This window comes from Balaenoptera borealis (genome assembly GCF_965194805.1).
Source record: "Balaenoptera borealis genome assembly, chromosome: X".
Classification (NCBI taxonomy): domain Eukaryota; kingdom Metazoa; phylum Chordata; class Mammalia; order Artiodactyla; family Balaenopteridae; genus Balaenoptera; species Balaenoptera borealis.
This window is the reverse complement of record NC_138881.1, coordinates 93,365,743-93,388,444: the sequence shown is the minus strand read 5'-3', so window position 1 is coordinate 93,388,444 and position 22,702 is coordinate 93,365,743. Positions and strand designations below refer to the sequence as shown.

At 47.6% G+C, this 22,702-nt stretch overlaps 1 protein-coding gene across 15 annotated transcripts in view; it reads right to left on the bottom strand.

The window, feature by feature from the left end:
* TMEM164 (transmembrane protein 164) overlaps positions 1–22,702 on the bottom strand; it is a 160,869-nt gene that overhangs the window by 18,137 nt on the left and 120,030 nt on the right. For 13 of the 15 annotated variants that reach the window (XM_082377484.1, XM_082377479.1, XM_082377480.1 and 10 more), the window contains one exon: positions 15,228–15,306. In XM_082377484.1, the coding sequence (XP_082233610.1) occupies positions 15,228–15,306 (79 nt within the window). Of the gene's footprint in view, positions 1–408; positions 3,455–15,227; positions 15,307–22,702 lie in introns of those variants that run through there. The other 2 variants (XM_082377489.1, XM_082377487.1) reach the window with 2 other exon arrangements.

The following is a 22,702-nucleotide window of genomic DNA, read 5'->3' as shown; positions in this document are numbered from 1 at the left end:
AAAATGTAGATCCCTGGGCCCTGCACCAGAGACTAGAATCCAGGAGATCTGGGTGGACCCCGGAATTTCCATCTTAGTAACAAGCACCTCAGGTGATCGATGCTAGGTCCTCCAACCACACTGCCTTAGGGGGAACTCTGGAGTTGCAAGAGGTACCAAGAGGTCCGGGGAAAGCTACCGGTACAGGGGCCACGGTCTGGCATGAGGAGCAGTATCTCCTGGAAGCTGATAAAATTAAGGCAGGAAATACTTGAATTAATTCCCTGCTCCCACAAAGCACTCCTGAGCTCCAAATACTTCCTCTTCAGCAGCGAAAATCCCACAGTCTTCAGAAACTCACCTACCCACCCTCCTGCACAGGGATCAGCCCTGGGCCAATTTCTCAGGGATCAGCCCTGGGCCAATTTCTCAAACTCCCCAGCTTTTCCCTCTAACCCCCTAACCCATCAGGAGCCTTCAGAATCTACCTGAGTCCCTTATCCTTTCTCCTGCCCCTCGCCTGCCCAGCAAAGTGGAACTGGGAAGCCAGTGAAAGAGAACCTTCCCAGCATCCTAAAGCTAGACAGACAAGTGGGGCAGTGGGTTAACACTGGGTGGGAGAGAAACAGGGGGCACCACCTGGAACTGAGGTCGGTATGAAAACTTGGGGACATCACAGGCCGAAGTGCTCTGGCTTTAACTGTCCTAGAAGCTAGCACGGGGGCTGTGTCCCAGCCCGCATCCTGCAGGAGGTAAGTGTAAAGCCCACTCAAGAGAGAAGTGGCTTGCCCGGATCAAACAACACTGGGGTTCTTACACCCCAGTTTCCTGAGGTGTCCCCAAAGGACATATGATTTGCTTGGACTTCAAAACAACCTTGTCACCTGGGTCAAGCCTGAAAGTCCACTGTTCTCCAAGTCTGAAACAAGAGCGCCCTCTAGTGGAACCTAAAGGGGTTTCCAAGCAGCCTGGAGGTGGGGCTTGTTAGCTTTCCTGTGCCTGGCAGGGACCCCTCAGGAAACATGAGGACACTGGTGAATCCCTTCTCAGAACAAGGTTTTATATGCATAAAATAAGAGGCAAAGGGTTATAAATGAAGCCAATGACGTTAAAACACGGTTATCAAAATATTTAAACAGATTTGTAATATAGTACTTACGTTTCTTTATTAATGTGTTTAATAATAAGAGCTAGGCAACTACCGTAATTTCAAAGCGGCGATGAGCATAAACAGTATTCTGAGCTGTCTGCCACGGCTGTAACGTGATAGGAAGCCATCTGCGATTGCTACTGACAACAGATCCGCAGGCATGGCTCATACCTACATTCATGTGCTGCGTTTCTGCTAGAGGCTAGTGAAAACAAACATGTGATTATTTTTCTCATCCAAGTTAATGGACCCCTTAATTCCTATTTGTGGACCCCAGGTTAAGAAACCGTGCTTAAATAAAAACCAACCAAAAAGACCCCACAGGGATGGAGAAAAGGGAGTTCCCAGAGTGGGGAGTTGCACCACCAGCCCTGCAGGTCCTCAAGTTGGCTGCCGTCCAAGCCGTCCCGCTGGAAACCCATGGAAACCCACGATGGCGACCCTACCAGCAACAAATCCCTCTGTGCCCGCCGCCCTTGCACGGAATGGCCCTTCCACCTCCTCACCCTAAGGAGACCTGGCCCTCCTCTGAGGACACTTCTTCTCCCTCTGGCTGTTCTGAGCAGGGACTATTCTTTCTCACAGCAAGCTTTTTTTGGGGGGGTGGGTAGGGGGTTGAGGGTGGGGAGGTCCTCTAAGCCCCCATTATTGCTTCTAGATGTTTTCTCTTTTCTCCTTCTTTCAAGCTTCAGCTTCTCTCCCTCAACACTGTCGCCCGTTGTCCTCCAGGTCACTATCAGATTCATCCCAGGTCAGTCTCACTGGGCTCGCAGTCTTCCTTTTCCACATTAGGCCTTTTGCTGCCAGCATCCTGGGTGATTTCAACATCCATGCGGGCGCCACTGCCAGCACCCTAACCTCATGGTCCGGTGAACCTCGTCGACTCTGCCGATCTGCACCTCTACTAAACCTCACTCCCCACAACTGGCTTCGGTCAGCACCGCCAACTGCCCCACCTCAGACAGGAGCATCTGACCACAGCTGCCCAGAGTTTCAGCTTTCACATCCTCATTCCTACCGTGCACGTGCCCGTGGACTTCCTCGTGACCTCCGACCCCTTGGTGCCCCTTTCCTTCCCCCAAGGATTTCTTCCCTGGTGGGCATAGGGCACTCTTCATCCCTCCCGCCCCACACTTCTACCTCCCCACTTACTAGCTCATCCCCTAGCTTGCTAACGTGAGAAGAAACCGCGCACACCACGTTTCATAGGTTTGTAGGCTGAGTCCTGACACATTAGCAAGAAGAAACCATACTAGCAACAGCAAACTTATATAGTGCGAACTAAGGGGCAGGCACTCTTAGAAGCGCTTTACATACATTAAGACATTTAATGCGCATTACAACCCTTTGAGGAAGTACAGCTGAACCTGAAACAACACGGGTTTGAACTGTGCAGATCCACTTATATGTGGATTTGTTCAATAAGTACGTATATACGCACTGTAAATGTATTTTCTCTTCCCTGATGATTTTCTTAATAACATTTTCTCTTCTCTAGCTTACTTTATTGTAAGAATACAGTATATCACATATATAACATACAAAATATGTGTTAATAGAGTGTTTACGTTATCGGTAAGGCTTCTGGTCAACAGCAGGCAATTAGCAGTTAAAGTATGGGGGGGAGTCAAAAGTTATACATTTGACTGTGCAGGGCATCGGCACCCCTAACCTCTGCGTTGTTCAAGAGTCACCTGTACTATTATTCTTATTTTACAGATGAGGAGACTGAAGCACAGAGAGGTTAAGGAACTTAGCCAAGGTCACACAGCTACTAAGCGACAGAACCAAGATTTGAAAGCAGGTAGTCTAGCTTCATAATGGGCAGCACGTACTTTTCATCATGCACATCTCAGAAGAACCTGTCTCTCTGGGCACCCAGGCCTGTTCACCTTCCTCTCTACCCTAGCTTCTCAGCTCCTTTGACTGGGTGGGAAATAAGTTGAGGCCTGTTCTACAGATCTGGCCACCTTAGATTCTTAGGATCCGGAGCAGGAAGCTCACTTAGGTGTCCAGACCAAACCTGCAAGCTCTAGCCCAGCCCTGCCTACACTGAGGTCCTGGGTGCCTGCTCAGCTAACATGAAAGCGGCACTCTGTTTCTCATTCTTACTGTTCCTTGGGTGACCCACCCTTGGTCGGAAACCCAAAGGCATGGTTACCAAAACTCTGCCCCGAACATCCCTTGCCTTCTGGATCTTCAACACCACTGACCTTACTTCCAAAGCCCCAACCTTGAATGGATCCCTCAAGCCAGATGTTCTGCTTCTGCACTCAAGGCTGCTGAGCCCTCCAGGAGAAAATGGGGTAACCGGACAGACCAGTACTGGAAGAATGCAAGGAAATCTGTTTCAGGAGGGGTCCCCTCAGTGCTGGCCACCAACCAGAAGGTTGAAGAAGAGCTACGCCGTCCAACATAGCAGCAGCTATTTCAACTGCAATTCAAGTTCCTTCAAGTTAAATTCGAAATTCCCCAGTCCTAGTGCCTCGGAGCTCCATGGCTGGAGCTCATGGCTGCCACGATGAACAGAGCGGATATAGAATACCTCTGGCATCACAGAACATTCCACTGGACAGCACTGGGACAGTCTAGACTTACCTCCTTCTCTCATTTCCCACAGCACTTACTCCTCTTGTCACTATCCTTCTCAGTCTACCATCAAGCCCTTTCATTCTCAGCGGTTGTCATCACCTAACTCATCCACTCCCCTTTCTCCCAGTGCCTTCAACGTGCCCTCTCATGACCGGCCTTCATCTTAGCACCTGAACGTGCCCCAAGCCATGGGCAGAGAGGGAGGGGGAAGAGGGGAAAGCAGGGGAGAGAAACCCCTCCCTCGACTCTGCAAGGCCCTTCACCCCTCCTTCCTTAATGCCCTTAAGTGCTTCTGCCCCATCCCCACATCTCCAATGACCTCACTTTCCTGGAGCCCTCTGAAACAATGTGGCACTCCGGATCACTAGTCCTTTGATGACAATTTCTAGTGCCTTCGCTTCCAGAACAACTAGCCACTCCTCTGTTGCTCTGACCATTCCTACAATTTCCTTACCTTCTTCTTCCCGTCTATTATTTACAGGTTCATGTCCCACAAGGCCTTTTTCAAAGTTCTGTTTCCTCCCCACCTACACAGTTACCCTGGATCATCTCATCATTCCCATGTTTATATCCATCACCTTTATACCAAAGATATCGAAGTCAGCCTCTAGCCCAGACTCCCCTGAACAGCTCCAGAATATTCCATTCAATGGCCTCCTGGACATCTCAACCTGGAGAGCCTAGAATTGCCTTAAACTCAAGTAAAATCACCTTCCTCCTTAAAATATGCTCCTTCCTTCTGTGCTCCTTATGCACTATGGGCAGCTAATCCCTCCGCCCACGGCTACCCAGACCAAACTCGTGTGGCCTCAGAAGACTTCATCCTCTCCCTTGCTCCTACAGCATCTTAATTATAATAAACACTATTAATTTAATGATTTATTATTAATTTAAATTACAATAAAATACGATTTTAATTCTACTGGGTCCGCCAAAAAGTTCGTTCGGGTTTTCCCCTAAGACGTTATGGAAAAACCCGAACGAAACCTGAACACACCTTTTGGCCAACCCAATACAGCTTCATCTCCTGAAAAGATGAAAAGACGAGACTGCCACCTAGTGGCAAAGCACAGATAAACAATTAGATATGGAATATAAAAAGTATAAGGAACTTCCAGGAAAATGTGCCTTAGGCTGCCTAGGAAAGTCAGACACAGATCCAGAGAGGACGTAGCACCTTTGAGCTAACTTGTAGAGGAGGACGCTGAGCTTGCCAGGTCCGAGTAGAGAAGCTGGTTTGTGTATTGGGCAGGGGAGAGGGGGGTGCAGATATGACTTCGAAGGTAAAAGTAATGGGAGTTGAACTCTTAAGTGATGGGAAATGGGGTCAAAGAGAAAGGCAAGGGTCAGATTGTGAACAGTCTTGAATGCCACGTAAAGGAGTTTGGTCTTCATCCTGCATGGGAATTTTAAGCAGTGGAGTGAATTCTGATCAGCTTTGCTTTCTTTAGAAAGGTATTTTGGAGACTGGATGCAGGAGAGACTGGGTGGGAGGTAGGGGCAATCAGGGGGCAGGGAGATGAGAGAAGAATCAAAGTACTAGTCCCAGCAATGGAGGCTGAGAGCCCGGACTAGGACAGGGGCGTGGGGGCCAAACTGGCCAGCATTTTGAGAATCTGGATCCTCAGAACTTCTGGGCCGATTGGTATAGGGGATGAGGCAGAGGAAGGGGTCCAGGAAGCTGCCTTGGATTTTGGCACTGGATGGTTGGTGGAGCCACTAAGATAAGAAATAGAGGAAGAGGAAGAAGAGCAGGTTGGATGGAAGGAGGAGCACGGAATTGAGGAAGCTGATTGCAGATGTTTAACCTAAAGTACCTGTGGTGTTTCTCGGGCCTGCATCTATAGATGGGGAATGCCAGGATTTCTGGGGCAGGCAGGGCAGAGAGGAGCCCAAGGAGAAACAGCCAGAGAAGGAGAAGAACCTGGAGACAGGGGCGTCGTGGGGCTCAAAGGAGAAACGGGCATCTAAGAGGAGGGGTGTCAGCAGTGTTAAATCCACTGACAAACATGCACTTCGTATCTGCAAGCCTGTGGCTTTAGAAGTCAGCAAGGTACAACCCTGACCCCAAGAGCCCACGGTCTAGTTGGAAGACAGATGCGAAATTAACGAGAGGCAGTTTAAGTGGTTAATAATAAGAACAACAATACACAGCACTTACCACGCGTCAGGCACTGTTCTGTATACTCTACATATATGAGCTCCCTGACCCCTCACAACACACCTACTAATCCTCATTTTACAAACGAGAAAACAGACACAGAGAGATGAAGGCACCAGCCCAAGCGCCAGAACCAGGATTCGAACCCACAGTCTGTCAAATCCAGCAACTACATGCAGTGTGGTCATAACGCCTGCCTGCCTGGTTTGAAATGCCAGTTTAAACTCTAGTGCAGGGGTGCCTAACCTTTGGGTACCTTGGATCCCTTGGGCTGTTTGGGGCCCTCTCTCAGAATAAAGCTTTTAAAATATAAATATATAAAATATATTACATATTAAATATATTATGTTTATATATTAAGTAACTGTATTTTAAATATAAATATCTAAAATAAAAGATACAGGGTTATAAAAGAAAATAATACTATCAAAATACAGTTAGTAAAATACTTTTAAATAATAAATGTCTTTAAATATTGAGGTGATGATGAAGTGAAAATGATTTTTCAAGATTATCTGTAGCAGCTGTAATCAGTAGAAAATATCTGTGATTTATATTAACGACAACATGCCAAGTACTGCAAATGCAACTGTGGGCTGCTGTCTGCGATTCAGAACTGAAGGAAATGCTGTATTTCAGTTGGAGTTAATGCAAGTGAAAACGTGATTTTTTTCCCCCACATCCAACGTCATGGACCCCGTAAGTCTTAGTGAACTTTGTGCAGATTCAGTGAGATCAAGATCATCTTGTAAAACTCTTACCCAGTGCCCAGTTCATGGAAAGCGCACAATAAATGTTAGCTTGTAAGATGTATAACAGGATATGTGCAATGCGTAGTGTGTGGATATATAGTTATTCATTCATCCCTGAGATATCGAGAACGAAAGAAAAATTCCTGTCCTTAGAGTGACGGGCATGTAAACAGACACCTGCACTGCAGTGTGACAAGTTCAGCCACAGAATAGTTTTGGAGGGCTGCCTGGAGAAGGTGACTGCGGAGGTGAGTTTTGAAGAAGGCATGCTTTCCTGGCCAACAAGCTAGAGATGGGTATTCCTGCCAGAAGTCATGGCATTTTCAAGGGCACAGAGCCATGAAAGTTGTACAGTAAACTCAGGGGACCCTAAGGATTTGGGTATCACCAGAGTGCAGAGAACAAGGAAAGGAGGAACACGAAGGGAAAGGGGCAGGGCCAGGGCACACAGGGTCTTTTGCGCCCCTGGGAGTATGGTGCTCTGGGGACAAGGGGGGATCACTGAAGGTTTCCGAACAGGGAAGTGCTATGAGCCAATGCGGGCTTTAGAAACAGCTTTGGGAGTTGCCAGGACTGAAGGGCTGTTAGGAGGAGCGGGGGAGGCTGGGGGCAGGGAGATCACACAGAGCCAACTGCCATGGTAGCTCAGCCCAAGGTTGTGGTCCTAGAGACGGCAGGAAGGGGATGGCCGTGAGAACCATCTAGGAGGTAAAAGTAGGAGAACATGGTGATCTCTGTACACAGCACCGGCACGATCTTTTCCACAAGCAGATCTGATCAGGCCGGACTATTTGATAAACAGTGTTGGGACAAATGAGAGACCATCTGGAAATAAAGCTGGTCCCTTTAATACCAGGATAAATTCCAAGTGGATAAAAGACTTAAAGGTAAAAAATAATAATAAAAAAAAATAAATGGAACTACTAACACAGCAGAAGAAAATATGGGATATATTTTTTTATGACGTTGGAGTAGGGAAGGGCCTTCTACCCATGACTCAAAATTCGGAAGCCATAAAATAATAGATACATTACATGGAAATGTAAACATCCTACCTGGCAAAAATAAATCATCAGCAAAGTTACAAAACAAATGACAAAAGTGGGGAAGATATCTGCAGGTCGAAACACAAAGGGCCAACTCCTATTTATAAAGCGCTCCCAGGATTTAATTTTGTAAAAGAAAAAAAAACAACAATGAGAAGAATGAGCACATGAGAGGAACACATAATTCAAGGACAAGGAAATCGAACGCCAATTTAAACATGTAAAAAGAGGCTCAGCCTCACTCAAAGTAAGAGAAATTCAAATTAAAACTAGATCAATAAACCATTAGTTTTACCCATCAGATGGGCAAAAAGTGGAAAGGTTGGAAATAAGCCAAAAGCCTCTTTTGGTGAGGCTGTGTGGAAACAGACACTCTTCCACATTGCCAAGGAGCATTTAAATTGGTCTAACTTTTCTGGGTTTGGAAATATCCATCAAATTTACAAATGCATATACTCTTTGATTCAGCAATTCCACTTAGGGGGATTTATCCTTTAGACACACTTGCACACCTGCAAAATGGCATAGGTTCAAGGTCGTTCAGTGCAGTGTTATTTATTTTAGTGAGAGGTTGGAAACAACCTAAATGTCTATCAAGAGGAGATGGGATAAATAAATTACAGTAGAGTGTTGTAGTCTTGTGTTGTGTCTAAAAGCTGCACCACCGAGTTCAAATCCTGGTTCGGCTACTTACTATCTGAGCATCAGTTTCCTCATCTGTAAAACGGAGATAACAGTAACACCTACCTGAGAGGATTGTGGTGGGGATTCAATGAGTTAATGTATGGGAAGAGCTTGAAACAATGGCACGTCACAGTGCTACATAAAGTGCTGCCATTTATATTACCCTGTATTTTATCATCCACCCAACAGAACACATGCTGCTGTGAATGAGAAAGCTTCCTATGGGCTTACTTGGAAAGCTCTTTAAGACACAGTGCTAAGCAAAATAGTAACAGCAACAAAACAGTTGTGTGGTATGCTATTTGGGGATGTGTGTGTTAAGAAGAAAATAAAATATTTTTAAAACTTACTTATATATACAAAAAAAGAGAAATTCTGGGAGGATATGCAAAAAACAACAATGGTGGTAACCTGTGGACTTGTTGCTGTGAATGGGGGAAGGGGTGGGAAGGTGTTTTTTCACACAATGGCTTTCTGTATCTTAGATACAGAGCTATATAAATGAATTACACAAGAAAAGAATCAATAGGAAAAACAAGCTGATGCTATGCCCCTTCTTAAAACTTTCACTGGCTTTCTACAGCTCTTAGAATAAAGGCCAAACCCCTGACCACAAAGCCCTCCATATCTGCCCCTCAGGCCCAGGGTCATCTGCCCTCCCTCCGGTTCTCCCTCCTGCTGAGGTGCTGGCGTATCTGCCATTTTGTCCAGTTACAAGGGTTCACCTCCCTTAATCCTACACTTACCTAGTAAACTCCTACTCATCCTTGAGATCTCAGTAGAAATGTCACTTCCTCAGGGAACTCTCCCCAGAACTTCCATACTAAGTCAGCTTGTTTTGTTCTAGGCTCTCATAAAAGCATGTTCCTTTCCTTCAGAGTACTTAGCTCAGTTCTAACTATACGTCCATTTGTGTGATTACTGAATTCACATCTGGCTCCCCCCACTACATTATGAATTCTATGAGGGAAGGGGTGGGATCTGATTTTCACTCATCAGGGCCCCCCAATGGCCAGCGCAGAGGCTGGCAGAAAGAGGGCACGTGTAAATATGTCGCTATGGTTTGAAAGTTTGTGTCCCCCAAAATTCATGTGGTAAAATTCTAACCCCCATTGTGAACGTATTAGGAGGTGGGGACTTTGGGAGGTGCTTAGGCCATGAGGGTGAAGCCCTCATGAATGGGATTAGTGCCCTTATAAAAGACACTGTAGAGGGATCCCTCATCCCGTCCACCACGTGAGGGCACAGTGAGAAGGAGCCAGCTAGGAACCAGGAAGAGGGGCCTCACAAGAAGGTGACCATGATGGTGACTTGATCTCAGACTTCCCAGCCTCCAGAACTGTGAGCAATAAATTTCTGTTGTTTAAAAGCTACCCAGTCAGTACTATCTGGCTATGGCAGCCCAAACAGATGAAGACGTATGTGTTAGATGAACGGATGAAATAGATGCGAGGGTAGGGATGATTCCCAGGTTCTACCTGGGGTGACTGGTGGTGCTATCTGTCAAAAGCCACAGGAAGAGAAGCAGAGCTGATGGGGAAGATAATGAGTGTGCACAGACAAGATGAGCTTATGATATCTTGACTATCTTGATATGATATCTTGAGCATCAAGCATATCTTGAGTATGCTTGAGATATTCAGGTGGAGATGCTTGAGTTAATAACATGAAAAGGAATCTCCTAAGATTCCGGGCTGCAGAGGGCGATGTGGTGGCCATCACTGCACAGACTGGTGGCTAAATTGTGTAAGCACATGAGACCATGCCGGGAATAGCAGAGCGAGAGGTGAGGCCAGAACAGAACTCTGGGGGAGATCAACATCTCGGAGGACAGAGGAAAGAAAACTCCTGCAGGAGACTTGGAAAGGCATGGTCGGTGAGGTGGGCAAGCTGGGAGCGGGGGGAATGTTGGAAGCCCTGAGAGTAGAACATTCCAAAAAGGAGTGTTCAACAATGTCCAACGTAGCAAAGAGTGTGGGCAGGATGAAGCCTGAGAGACGGCCATTAGATTTGGTCACACAGTCGTTGGTAATCTTTAGAAGTGCTGTTTCCACGAAGAGGTGGGCAGTGTGGGTGGACATCAGACGGCAACATTCTGATGAATGAAACGTAAGTAAAAAGAGGGCTCATCAGATGCAGACAAGAGTCACTCAAAGTTATGTCCTACAAAGTGAGAGAGTGGCATGGACATATATACACTACCAAACGTAAAACTGATAGCTAGTGGGAAGCAGCCGCATAGCACAGGGAGATCAGCTCGGTGCTCTGTGACCACCTAGAGGGGTGGGATAGGGAGGGTGGGAGGGAGATGCAAGAGGGAGGAGATACGGGGATGTATGTATATGTATAGCTGATTCACTTTGTTATAAAGCAGAAACTAACACACCATTGTAAAGCAATTATACTCCAATAAAGATGTTAAAAAAAAAAGTTATGTCCTGAATTCATGAGGTGATTTCAAGTAGTAAACAGATAAACATCTTGTTTTTAATTTAGAAGTTACATATTTAAGGTGTATTAAAATAGATAACCAGTGTACTGAATCCAGGATTTCACAGAGTATAAGGCTTCTCTTAGAAACAAATATATTTTAGGAAAAGAAAAAGCAACAGATCAAATATTACATACATAATAATACAGGTGATTACAATGAATAAGGCAACAATTATGATGTCCAAAGAACTGAAATTCAGGAAATATTGTTTGGACTATTTTTTAAAGATGCTTAGCTGACAGGGAGGATGAAGGATGGAGTTGTGTGGAGTTAAAGTTTTTTAGAATAGGGAAGACCGAAAAGCCAGTAGTGAAGCATTGAAAATCCAGATAAACAAGACGGGAGGGAGGAACCTAAGGATGGGCGGGGTTAAAGAAGCTCATCGAGTGGAGAGACGTAGTTGAGGGAAAACTCCCACCGGAAAGTCTCTATTTCCCCAGTCATTTGTTGGGAGAACATCTACTGAAAGTGGAGAGGACTGGAAGTTTGAATAGACTGGATAGGAAGTTTGGGGAGGGCGGTAAAGCTCTGGCATATGACTTCTGAGGGCTGTGTGTGGAGGAGCCGGTGAAAGATAGAAAACAAGCGAGCGATGGTGCTGAGAGCACAATTATAACAGAGACCATGGGATTTCTGCGGCCCAAATCCGAATGACCGGAGAGATTTTCTCAGTAGACCAAGACTGGACACTGGGATTAGACACTAATCCCAGTGGAAGGGACAAGGGAGTGAGACACTCTCAGGAGCTGGTGAAGGGAAGGTTCCAGTAGTTGGTCATAGCGGCACAAGAGTCACTCAAAGTTATGTCCTACTAGGGAAAAGGGGAGGTTGAAAGGAGTAGATATTTGGGTCAAAGAAAAGGACCTAAAGGCTTATGATCTCAGATAGAAGAGTTTTAGTGGAAAGCAAGGGCCAGGTGGCTAAAGGGGAGGCAGAAGTCACTGCAATTGAGAAGCCCAAACCTTGAGAAGCTGGGGGTGGGATGAGTGGTCCTCACCAGAAGGCTCTCAGGATGCTGGCTAGAGTTGTAATGAAAATAGTGAGAGAGCCATGGGCCAAAGGCATGGCGGAATGTGGGAGAAGTGACCAAGCGGTTTAGGTGGTGGTGGTAGTGAAAAAGAGAGGATGGTAGAGGAGAAAGCACTGTCACAGAAGGCAGAGACGAAATAGTGGTCTGGAAGAGACAGTGGAGAGCCGCGCGGCACACAGGGCCAAGCGGAGAGAACAGCCTCCGTTAGAGGGAGTTTCAGGCAAGAGCTGGGAGGACTTTGTGTGCTGTGAAGAGCTGGGGGTAAGGGTGGGGTTGCACACGGCCAAAGTCAGAGTTGGGAGGAAAGGAAAGAGAAATAAAGAGCCCGGCTGGAGGAAGAACAGAGCAGTGTGGACAGGGGAGGTCACGTTTACTATGGTGGTGCCGAAGGGCTGCAGAAACGAGGGGGGGATGAGATTCCCACTCAGCACCCCCCAGACACCCCCAAACCACAGGAGAAGCAGGACCTTGCCTTTCAGGGAAACAGGGTTCCCGGGCATGGGTGGTACCTAAAGGACAGCTGTCTGGCCTTGGGTAAAAACTCCTGAGCCAGCTATTTCTGGAAAATTACAAGACTTTTATTAGGGAAGGGAAGCCCCAAACTCTCAGCTTTTTGGTTTTCAGGGAATACTCTTCCCACTGTTCACTCCAGATGCACGCCCCCTCTGCAAGGCCTACATCCAAGGCTCACGTGAAGGTAAAACCAACCTCAGGAAACCCAGATTTTTTTTTTCCTCTATGTGCTCATAATTTCCCCCAGGTGAACAGCAGATGACAGCAAAGAGCCAGAAAGGAAGCCAAGAGCACACAAGAGCCCAGAAATGGTAAAGTAGGGAAGGCGAACAAGGCTTCAGAAATCCTATCATGCTCTCACAGCTGCACTTGTCACGCTGTATTACACCTGTCTGTCTTCTCTCTCAGACAGGGACTCCCTGTGGAAGGACTGGGCCTTTCTGGTTCGTCTCTGATTCCCTAGCACAAATGCTCTGCACATAGTAGGTGTTGAACAAATCCCGGCACACCTCGGGGTTACTGCGGGTTTGGTTGCAGACCACGGCCATAAAGCGAATAGCGCAATAAAGTGAGCCGCATGCATTTTTTGGTTTCCCAGCACATATCAAAGTTACGTTTACATTATACTGTAGTCTATTAAGTGTGCAATAGCATTATGGCTAAAAAAACAAAGTACATACCTTCATTAGAAAATACTTTATTGCTAAAAAATGCTAACCATCCTCTGACAATGCAGGGTTGCCACAAACCTTTAATTTGTAAAAAAAAAAAAAAAAACACGATAAAGCAAAGTGCAATAAAATGAGGTGCGCCTGTCTGTGTTGAGTGACTGGCTGAAGCAGGGCGGGCTGGAGGGCTGATTCCCAGCCTGATGTGGTCAGGAGACACACATCTGTCTTTTAGGACAACATGGTGTGTGAGAGAATCAAGGCCAGGCTTTGAATCCAAGCTGCGGGGCAAGGTACCTAACCTTCCCGAGCCTTGATTTTTTTTTTTTTTTCCTCTGTAGAAGGAGGATTTTTCACCGGGTTAGTTGTGATGGGAACATACACCAAACATGCCTAGCACAGTATCCTGCACAGAAAACGCTCAATAAAAAGTAGGCATTGATAGTTACACTGTGGTTGCCATTACTGTTACTACTATTACAACCTCTTTTCAAGGCCAGGCACCAGAGGAGAGGCGAAAGACTCACTCACAGTAAACAAGTAAGTAAACTGGAACTAAGACTTTGGAATCCCTATTTCCTTATTAGCTCAGTTCCCCCAAACAGTGCAGCAACAGATTCAACAGAAGGCTGCAGTGGAATCAGTCACTTCTAGAAAGTGTAGCCTCCCAGATGGTGGGATTTTTTGAAGAGGCGGGGGACGTAGAGGCTACTGGGTATTTTCCGTGTCAGACCACTCTGGCTCGGCCAACTGACAGACTTTTATGGCACCTCAGAGCACAAACAGGTTTAACTAATAGCCATGCACATTTGGCCAGAACTTGCATCCCACACCTCAGAAACCAGGAACCATGAGTGGTGGGGCCCTGGAGACCTGGGACAGCTTCCTGCTTGGTTCCCTTCAGAATGAGTGTATCTCTGAGACTTAACATATTATTAGGAAGCTATTTCCTGTGCCACAGGGGACAGACCTGAGACATGGCCCAGGTCACCTAGATATTGGAACGTCAGACCTCTCTTAAAGCTCAGTGGGGAAAAAGAGTGTGTTTAGTGCAAATTAAAAGGAAGTGCTCTTTGACAGTGTGAGACCCCAAGTGGCTATACAGGGTAAAGACAGCTTCAAAGAATATTTAGAGACAGGTCCTAAGAAGAGTCCTAACTGACAGAAACCAGGGACCCTTGACTGTAAGTAGACTCCATGGAGAGCAACAGTTCGCATCCTCCAGCATGTCCCCCGGTTGACTGGTCCTTGAGGCTCCCTCGTGCCAGGAGTTCTTAAGATTTGCTAGAATTCCTGAGTTAGAGGAAGCACAACTTCCAAACGATCTCCCAGTGGGTTTTAGGGTCCATGTGGCTTCATGTGATAGAAATGAAACCCTTGCTGCCTGGGGTGAGGTTGGTCTCCCAGAAAAGTCCCAGCAACCAAGACAGAGAGGCTGGTGGCTATGACTAAAAGAGGATGATTTCCAGGTACAGGACCTTCCGGGAAGGTCAGAACTTCGAGAAGGGGGCTCTCACAGCCAGTCTCCCCTTCTCGTTTGTCTACTACATAATAGAGGGAGGGGATCATTTAAGGGTCATTGTGAGGTCACAAAGAGATCAGCTTCCTGACCAGGTTGGCGATCTCTCCCCTCATGATCAAATGAAGATTTTCGATGCTTTGTTTTCCATGAAGGCCACTGCTCTTTCACCTGCCTCTTCCCTCAATCCCATAATCCCAGTTTCTGGACTTCTTGCCCCTTTCGATACCTTTTTTAGTTCTGAGAGGATGGGTATAATGAGAAAAGCACAAGGTCCTTCTCTTCTTCTACCCTATGCTGCACACTGAGGCCGGGAGAAGGCACAAGCAGAAGCGAGTGACAGAGTGCGTGAGGCTCTGTGAAAACCCAACGCCACCACGGACGAAGAGCCCGAGGCCCCGGCCCTAGGACAGGCCGTCAGTGGCACCGAGCTCACCCACACAAAGGATGGTTCTGGAAAGCCAGCAGGCTCTTTGTGGGCCTCATCCGTGCCCGTTTTCCCACTGCCTGGTGTCTGCAGAGACCCGGCCAGGCAGCACCTCAAGATCCTGATAGGCACCCAAGAGGTTGTGAGGGCCCCAAACGGAAGGGTGAGGCTAGGTGTCGGGATGGCACAGGGGCGGGGCTTGCTGGCCTTACCTCCTTTCCAGAGCAGGTAGATGGGTACCACGTAGAGCATAACATGCTGAATGTAGTAAATCTCCAGTTCAAAGGGGAGCTGTAAGGACAGGAGAGAGAGAGGTGTTTCAGAGCAGGAAGCACTCATTCCAACAGATTCTGAAGTTGAACGCCCTCGCTCCCAAGGACCCACATCTTAGCAACCCCATGCACTTCAACCAGTTCAACTCCCTTCGCAATTAGAGAAAAAAGAATGAAATGAATATGCCTATGACCTACGCTGGCATCTTCCAAAGTGTATTTTGCAGAGACGGTATTTGAAAACTGCTCCACTGAGAAAGTTTGGCGAAAAATTTAAGAAATGTTACCTACAATCTATCCCCTTGGAGATTCACCATGTATATTAGTGGTAGATTAAGGACCTGTGGGGTCTGTGCAAAGAAGAAGGCTGCTTAACACTGTTTATCCGGTGTGGCCCAAACTTATTTAGCCAGTGCCTTTGCAAAAAAAAATAGCACTTAGTGTTCTGCAGAAAAATACTTGGAGAAACACAAGCTTGCGTCACTTCCTGCTCCTGGTGAGTAGCTGATGGCCTACTTAAAAGCTTATTTCTCATTTGACATGAAGACCATATGGGGTAGGATTTATTATTCCCATTTTGCAGATTAAAAAATATTGATTGCCAGGTCTGGTTAGGTCTAGATCCAAGAATAAAGAGTTTCTCCACTGGATACTTGGGGTCAGTCCAGGGTTAGCCCTAATTTTGGGTGAAGACCAAGCAGCTGGGCCAGTTCTGGCGTGGCTTGCCAAAAAGAATGTCCCCACCCTCCTTCCATCCAACGTGCCCACTCATTCACTCCTGTTTCCCATCTCTCTCAAAATGGAAGCTCTAAATTACCAAAGCAGAGTGCGCTTTCAACCTGGCACGGGGACCGTGCTGCAGCGCTTGGCAGTGGGTGGAGAGTGGAAACAGCTGAGCGGCTAACTCAATTTTGGGAAAAGAACTGCAGCCGCTGGCAAGAGGCCTGGCCTCCGGGGCTTACACAGCCCTACACAGACACACACACACAGATACACACACGCACGCCCACACACCTCCCCCCACCCCGGCCAAGGGGAGGCCCAGAGAAACAAGGACACCCAGGGCAAGGGTCAGCTGCCTCACTGTGTCCAACAGGACGAGCACAGAACCAAACCTGTGAGCTCATGAGAGGACCCAGTTCTGGGCTCCCCACACCCAGGAACCCAAGGGCCCAAACCGAAAGATGGCAGAGCTCCCAGAATGGGAGCTGAGATGACTGCAGACCCTGGACAGAGTCACCGGTCTGGCTCTTGAAAATAAAAACCCACGCAGAAGGAAAATTTCCCAAGGACCCAGATGATGCTCGACTATTATTTTATGCTCACAGAAGGAAATGTAAAATCCCAGAAAGAGAAATGAGGTTCCAAGCGGTCTCTGTAGACCTCGCTGGAATAATAGCTTTAAAGGGTCATGGGGTTTCACAGTGGAGGTAACCCCCAGCAGGAGGTAACTTTGGAGGCCTGAGAGGTCCACAGGGACCCTCAGAGTAACGTGGTCTGGGATCACTCTACTATCTTAAATTAACTGACTGGACTGCGGTCACACAGAAGGCAGGCAAGAAGGCAAAGGTCTCGGGAAGGCTCAGCTCTCTGGCGCCTAAGGGACTAGACCTCTCCCTGAAACAGGGCCTGGGGACCCAGGCTGCTCTCCCACCGCAGGGAGCAGAGAACTGGGCTCGCCCGGGTCCCAGCCAGGTCCCCAAGCGGTATCCCCCTTGCTGAAGTCTCAGACGCCAGCCACTATTTACCCACCTAGACTCACGGTGCCCACTTGCTTTCCCTTCCCTCACAGCCCTTCTAGAAAGCAAACTCCCCACCAGGCAGGTCCCGGGAGGCAGTTCAGCATTGCGGCCGCAAGCAAGGACTTTCGAGGCTGCCAAATTCCTATTCTAGATTTGATTCTGCCAGTGAATATCCCCGTGGCCTCGGGCAAGTCACTGAACCTCTCCATCCCAGTTTTGGCACCAGTAAAATTAAAATAGTTATGCTGTTATAAGATTGCTGTAAAAACATTTAAAAAAAATTTTTACTAAAACAAACATTTGTAGAATCCTTATTGCATGCCAGGAACTATTAAGCGCTTTGTTAACTATCAGTTCACCTATTAATTCACCTGTACTGTTCCCATTAACTCCACTTTAGAGGTGAGAAATTGAGGCACAGAGAAGTGAGATAACTTACCCAGGGGCACACGCCTCATCGGGTGACAGAGCCAGGATTCAAACCCAAGGAGTCCGGCTCTAGAGTTTATACTCTTAGCTTGTACACTCCCTTACCCCGTGCCCCGCTCCTTCCCTCCCACAAACGCCTGACACCTGGGAGATGCGCAGGGGAGATGCGCAGTGGAGCTGAGGCCCTGTTAACAAGGGGAGTGGTAATAGAAGCTCATTAGCAACAGCAGGATCAGCAATTGCCCTCCACCTGGGGGCTGGGCCCGGTCCCTCCCCGTTCACGTGATCCCCGCCCTCACAGTGGCCAAGCTCGGCCTGCAATACAGGTCTCTCAGCTCCCACCGGGGCTCTGGAGACACCTCGGTCACAGATCTCAGCTGGGGTGGCCAGGAGACCGGCCCCATCAGCAGCGTCTTTCCTCTGAGGGCGGCCCCTCCCCCTATTCCAAGAGTTCTCTACCTCAGAAGGATACAGAGAGTGTTCAACTAGGTGTGGGCACCGCTGACGGCTAAGGCCAGGGAGAGGAAGGGAAAGGGATGAAAGAGAAGGAGGGCAACCTAAGAAAACCACACAAGTGGCAGGAGGAAGGGAGCTGAACGCGAGCACGAACCTACCAGTGGACATTTAATAACAAAGAATATTTAGAAAGTACTTATGTACCACGCATTGTGTTAAATACTTTCATGTGTCCTATCTCACTTAATTATTCCAAGATACCCGTTTCATAAACACTATCTGTAAAGTGTCTTACTTCCCCCAGAAGAAGTTCCACTTGGCTAATTCATCTCTGCCCTCCAGAACGCACATCTGGAATTCGAGTCTAATGTACATATCTGGGCTCCTTTTCAGCTGGGGGATTCCCGAGGCTTTAGACAGAAAGTCCTACATCACTGCAATTGAAAGCCAAAGGCAATGAAAACATTTTAAGCTACATAAGTCATAACTTCCTTCTCACGTCCAAGTCAACATCTTTTTTCAGAATCAATAGAGTAGACTGGCAAAGTTCTCCAGGCCTCTGGAATCGGACTGCCCGAAATATGAAGCACACGGGTTCCATCCATGGCGAGATCCCTGACCTCCTTCCTACCGACCGTCCGCCCTCTGACAGCCACACCACCACACTCTGCCGTGAAGACCGCCCATCCCAGTGTGCCGTATGTCCCTGGGTACTTCCGTTACCATCAGAAGCCCAAGACTCCCAGGTCACCGCCCAACACCTGAGCTCTAACCTCCATATAGCTCTCTACAAGCCCGAATCTGAGACCACCTCCCACTGCTCCCCAACGCTTGAAACGCTTCCCCTCTATCCTCTGGAACCCACTATCATTTGCAAAATCCCCTCCATCTTTAAACTCTTCTCTGAGCGGTCCTTTGACCTTCTTACTTTGATGAAAATCTGGTCGCCCCTCTGAGGACACAGCTATCCCTACAGCCCTCTCAAGTGGTGGGTGCTTTCCCTCCCATGTCACCTTGTACCCCTGGGCCAGGAGGGGTCCTGTCTGCCCCTCAATGCTGTCTCCTTCCTAACCACTGCCCTGATCTGAACCTCATGTCGTCAGTCTCTCCCACCCACTACTCTCAACTCTGGACCCTCCCTGTCACTGCCGTCCAACATGCCTTTGTCAAAATTCCCGTGTTTTCAATATTTAGCACACACTGGTTTCTAATGCCTTGAACTCCATTCCCCTCGAGGGTCTCACCTCCATCTCACCTCAGCCCTTTATCCCCATGGTCATACCTGTCACTGCCAACACCTCCAACCCTTCCATAAACTCTGTCATGCACCCCACTCTCCAACCACCACCTCCTATCTACCCAATCACTCCGCGCCCCTCATATCCCGACTAATAATTCTTCCCCTTCACTAGGACCCACATCTCCTGATCCTCCACTGTTTTGCTGGCCCTCACCTACCTCATGTCCTCACTTCTATACTTGCCCATCACTCCCTTCCATACATTCTCAACCCTTTTCTGTGCCTCTACCATGCAAGTAAGCACGGCTGGAGAAAAACGTAAAGCTATGCTGTTAACCCTTGAAATTCATGACTGCAAACTTTGAGCGGGCCCTTAATGCGACCTTATAATCCGACTACATTCAAATCCATTCACTCTCCTCTCTCCTGGACAATTCCTATCACTGTTTCACAACTTCTCCTGTGTTCCTCAAACGTTCCCCCATCCTCCCTCTTGGCTGGTGGCATGGCTTTCTAGTTCATTGGGGAAAAGGAGGCAACTGGAAGAGAACATCAACGAGCTCCCACCTCCACATCGCCCTCCCCCCTGCACCGTCCCCATCCATGCTGCTGGCTAAGGCTAGTCCCCATTCCTGCACTAGATCCTATCCTTTCTCGTCTACTCGGGGACACACCACCAGCAATTTGTCCCCTTTTTCTGGATCATTCCCATCAAAAAACAAGCTACAAAGTTGTTCATCTAGAGACAAAAATTCTTTTTTTTAAACATCTTTATTGGAGTATAATTGCTTTATAATGGTATGTTAGTTTCTGCTGTATAACAAAGTGAATCAGCTATACATATACACATATCCCCATATCTCCTCCCTCTTGCGTCTCCCTCCCACCCTTCCTAAGAGACAAAAATTCTTGATCTCACTGCACCCTCCAGCTATCACCCCCATATCTCTGCTTCCCTTTATAGAGAAACTCCTCAAATGGTTTTTCTCTCCTCACTGCCAGCATTTCTTCTCCTCTGAATTATCCTTCCATCCACTCCAATCAAATTTTCATACCTACCACACCCCAACCCCCGAAATAGCTTTGATTGAGGTTACCAATGACCTCCATGTTCCTAATTCCTCTACATATTGGAGGGGCCCAGAACCAAGTCCTTGGCTTTCTTTTCTATCTACTCTCACTCACTAGATAATCTTATTCAGGCTCCTGGCTCTAAATATCATCTATATACTGATGACTCCCAAATGAATATCTCCAGCCTAGAGTCAGGCTGTTAAGACTGAAATTCTAGCTCCATCATTTAGTCGCTATGCAACTTTGGGCAAATCACAATCTTGCTGAGCTTCGGTTGGCTCATTTGTAAAGTGGGAATGATAATAGAAGCTATCTCATCAAGTTGTGATGAAATTAGGTGAAATAATTTGTGTAGAGTTCCTGGCCCCGTGCTGGCATATGATATGTACTCAATAAATGCTAGCTGTTATTATAATCCTCCTCTTCAACGTCAATGCAGCCAGTGAGTGGTAAAGCCAGGATTTCAACTCCAGCCATCAAGACTAATGCCAGGTCTCTCTGGGTCAAAAGCTGGACCTCATTTCACCTGACTATTCTGCCCTAGCAAGAGACTCCAGCAAGAGATGGTGGCACCTGGGCCTGCCCACAGCCCTAAGTCACAATCACTATTTTAGCAGACAACTACTAGGATAACTTTAGCTTCCCAGCTCAATCCATTCTTTTGGCCCATCTCTAAGAGAGAGTTTCTCCTGGAGACTTCTTTATTTCTCAAAGGAGTATCAATACTGCTCTCCTCTTCTCACCCATGACAGTCTCATTCTTACTCTCGGCCAACCAATTAAAAAAAAATCATTTATTGAGACACTCCTAGGTGGCAGGTAATGTGTCTGGCTCTGGGTACACGGCAGTGATGAAGACACAGTCCCTGCCCTACAAGAGCTCATAGTCTGGTTGAGAAAGCTAACAGATAAAGGGATAACATCAGCACAGCAAAAGAGCATGGAAGGACCTGTATATCAAGCACTGGATTTGGTTTGATTTTTCCTTAACAGTAGGGACGGTCCTGTACGATGTACAGTTGTGCAGAGCTCCAGCTGGTGGCTGTGTGTCAGGGACTGGGAATAGAAATGTCTAAATCGAGCTTGAAGGCAGAGGCAGCGAGAGAACAGAGGATGGGCAGGTTTGAGAGAACGTAAGGAAGTTGAATCACCAGGACTGAGTAATTGACACAGACGCGGGGGGGTGGGGGTGGGGGTGGGGGCGGTAAGCAGGAGTAAGAGGACAGGTCAAAGATGACCCGCAGGCTGATGGCCTAGGTGGCTGGTGGGATGTTGGGACTCCTCCCTAAGTTGGGGCCGACAGTCAAGGAAGCAGGTTGGAGGACGAGGAGCATAAGAAAAGCTGAGACCGGGCTGAGTTTGTGAGCCCAGTGTGAGAACCTCGCAGAGATGCCCATAAATCAGTGGGAATGTGGGTCTGGATCTCAAGGAGGCTGGAGAAGATGAGAAGAGTTGAAAGGCAAATGATATACATGTGTATGAAATGCAAACAGAGAAAAGTAAATGGATGAAATTCTAAAAGGCCTAGAAATGCTGATATTCTCTTTATGCACCCAAACAGAACACCTTATGCAGCCCACTTTGCAGACCCCTGTCCATGGTACTCTTTCAAGAGTGAATGGATGGCGAGGGATGGAAGTCGTAGCTCAAGGGGAGTATTGATAGAATTGGGAGAGACCTGAACATAGTTATAGATGGAGGGAAGGAGCCAGTGGGGAGAGGGAGGCTGAAGAAGCAAGAGGGGGAGGAGGCACCGGATGGTGAGAGGTCCTGAAGCAGACAGGAAGGCTGGGAGCCAGAGCACAGAGAGAAGCGTTAGCCTTGGGCTCCAGGAAATGAGGAGGGAAGGACGAGCTGAAGTGAGAACAGCTGCACGAGGGAGGGGTGTGCGGGGAGCGGGGGAAGTTCACAACCCAGGAGCTTCCCCTAGCCAGCTGGGGACTTGTGTTACCAAAAGGGTCCACGGCTGCTGATGAAGTGCAAAGTGAGGATGGGTGGTCACAAAGACAGGACCCTGCTCTCAGCTGAGCCCCAGACTGCAGCCTCTCCAAAGAAATCAGAGAATCAAAACAGATTATTGCTATGGTCTGAATGCTTGTGTCTCCCTCAAATTCATGTCCTATGGGATGGTATTAGGAGGTGGAGCCTTTAGGAGGAGATTAGGTCCTGATGAAATCGGAGGCCTCAGAGAGCTCCCTAGCCCCTCCTGCCCTGTGACCCGGAAAAGGGTCTGCACTTGACCCTGCTGGTACCCTGATCAGACTTCCAGCCTCCAGAAGTGTGAGAAATCGATTTCTGAGGTGTATAAGCCACACAGTTTATGGTATTTTGTTATAGGAATCTGAACAGACTAAAACAATAATCTATCTCCCTTCAAGGGGAAAGGATGCAGCCTTCGGTAATTCTCCTGCCAACCAAGTTTGGCTTTGGAACACTTTATCTTCATTAACTGACCACAGACTTCTACTGTGGCTA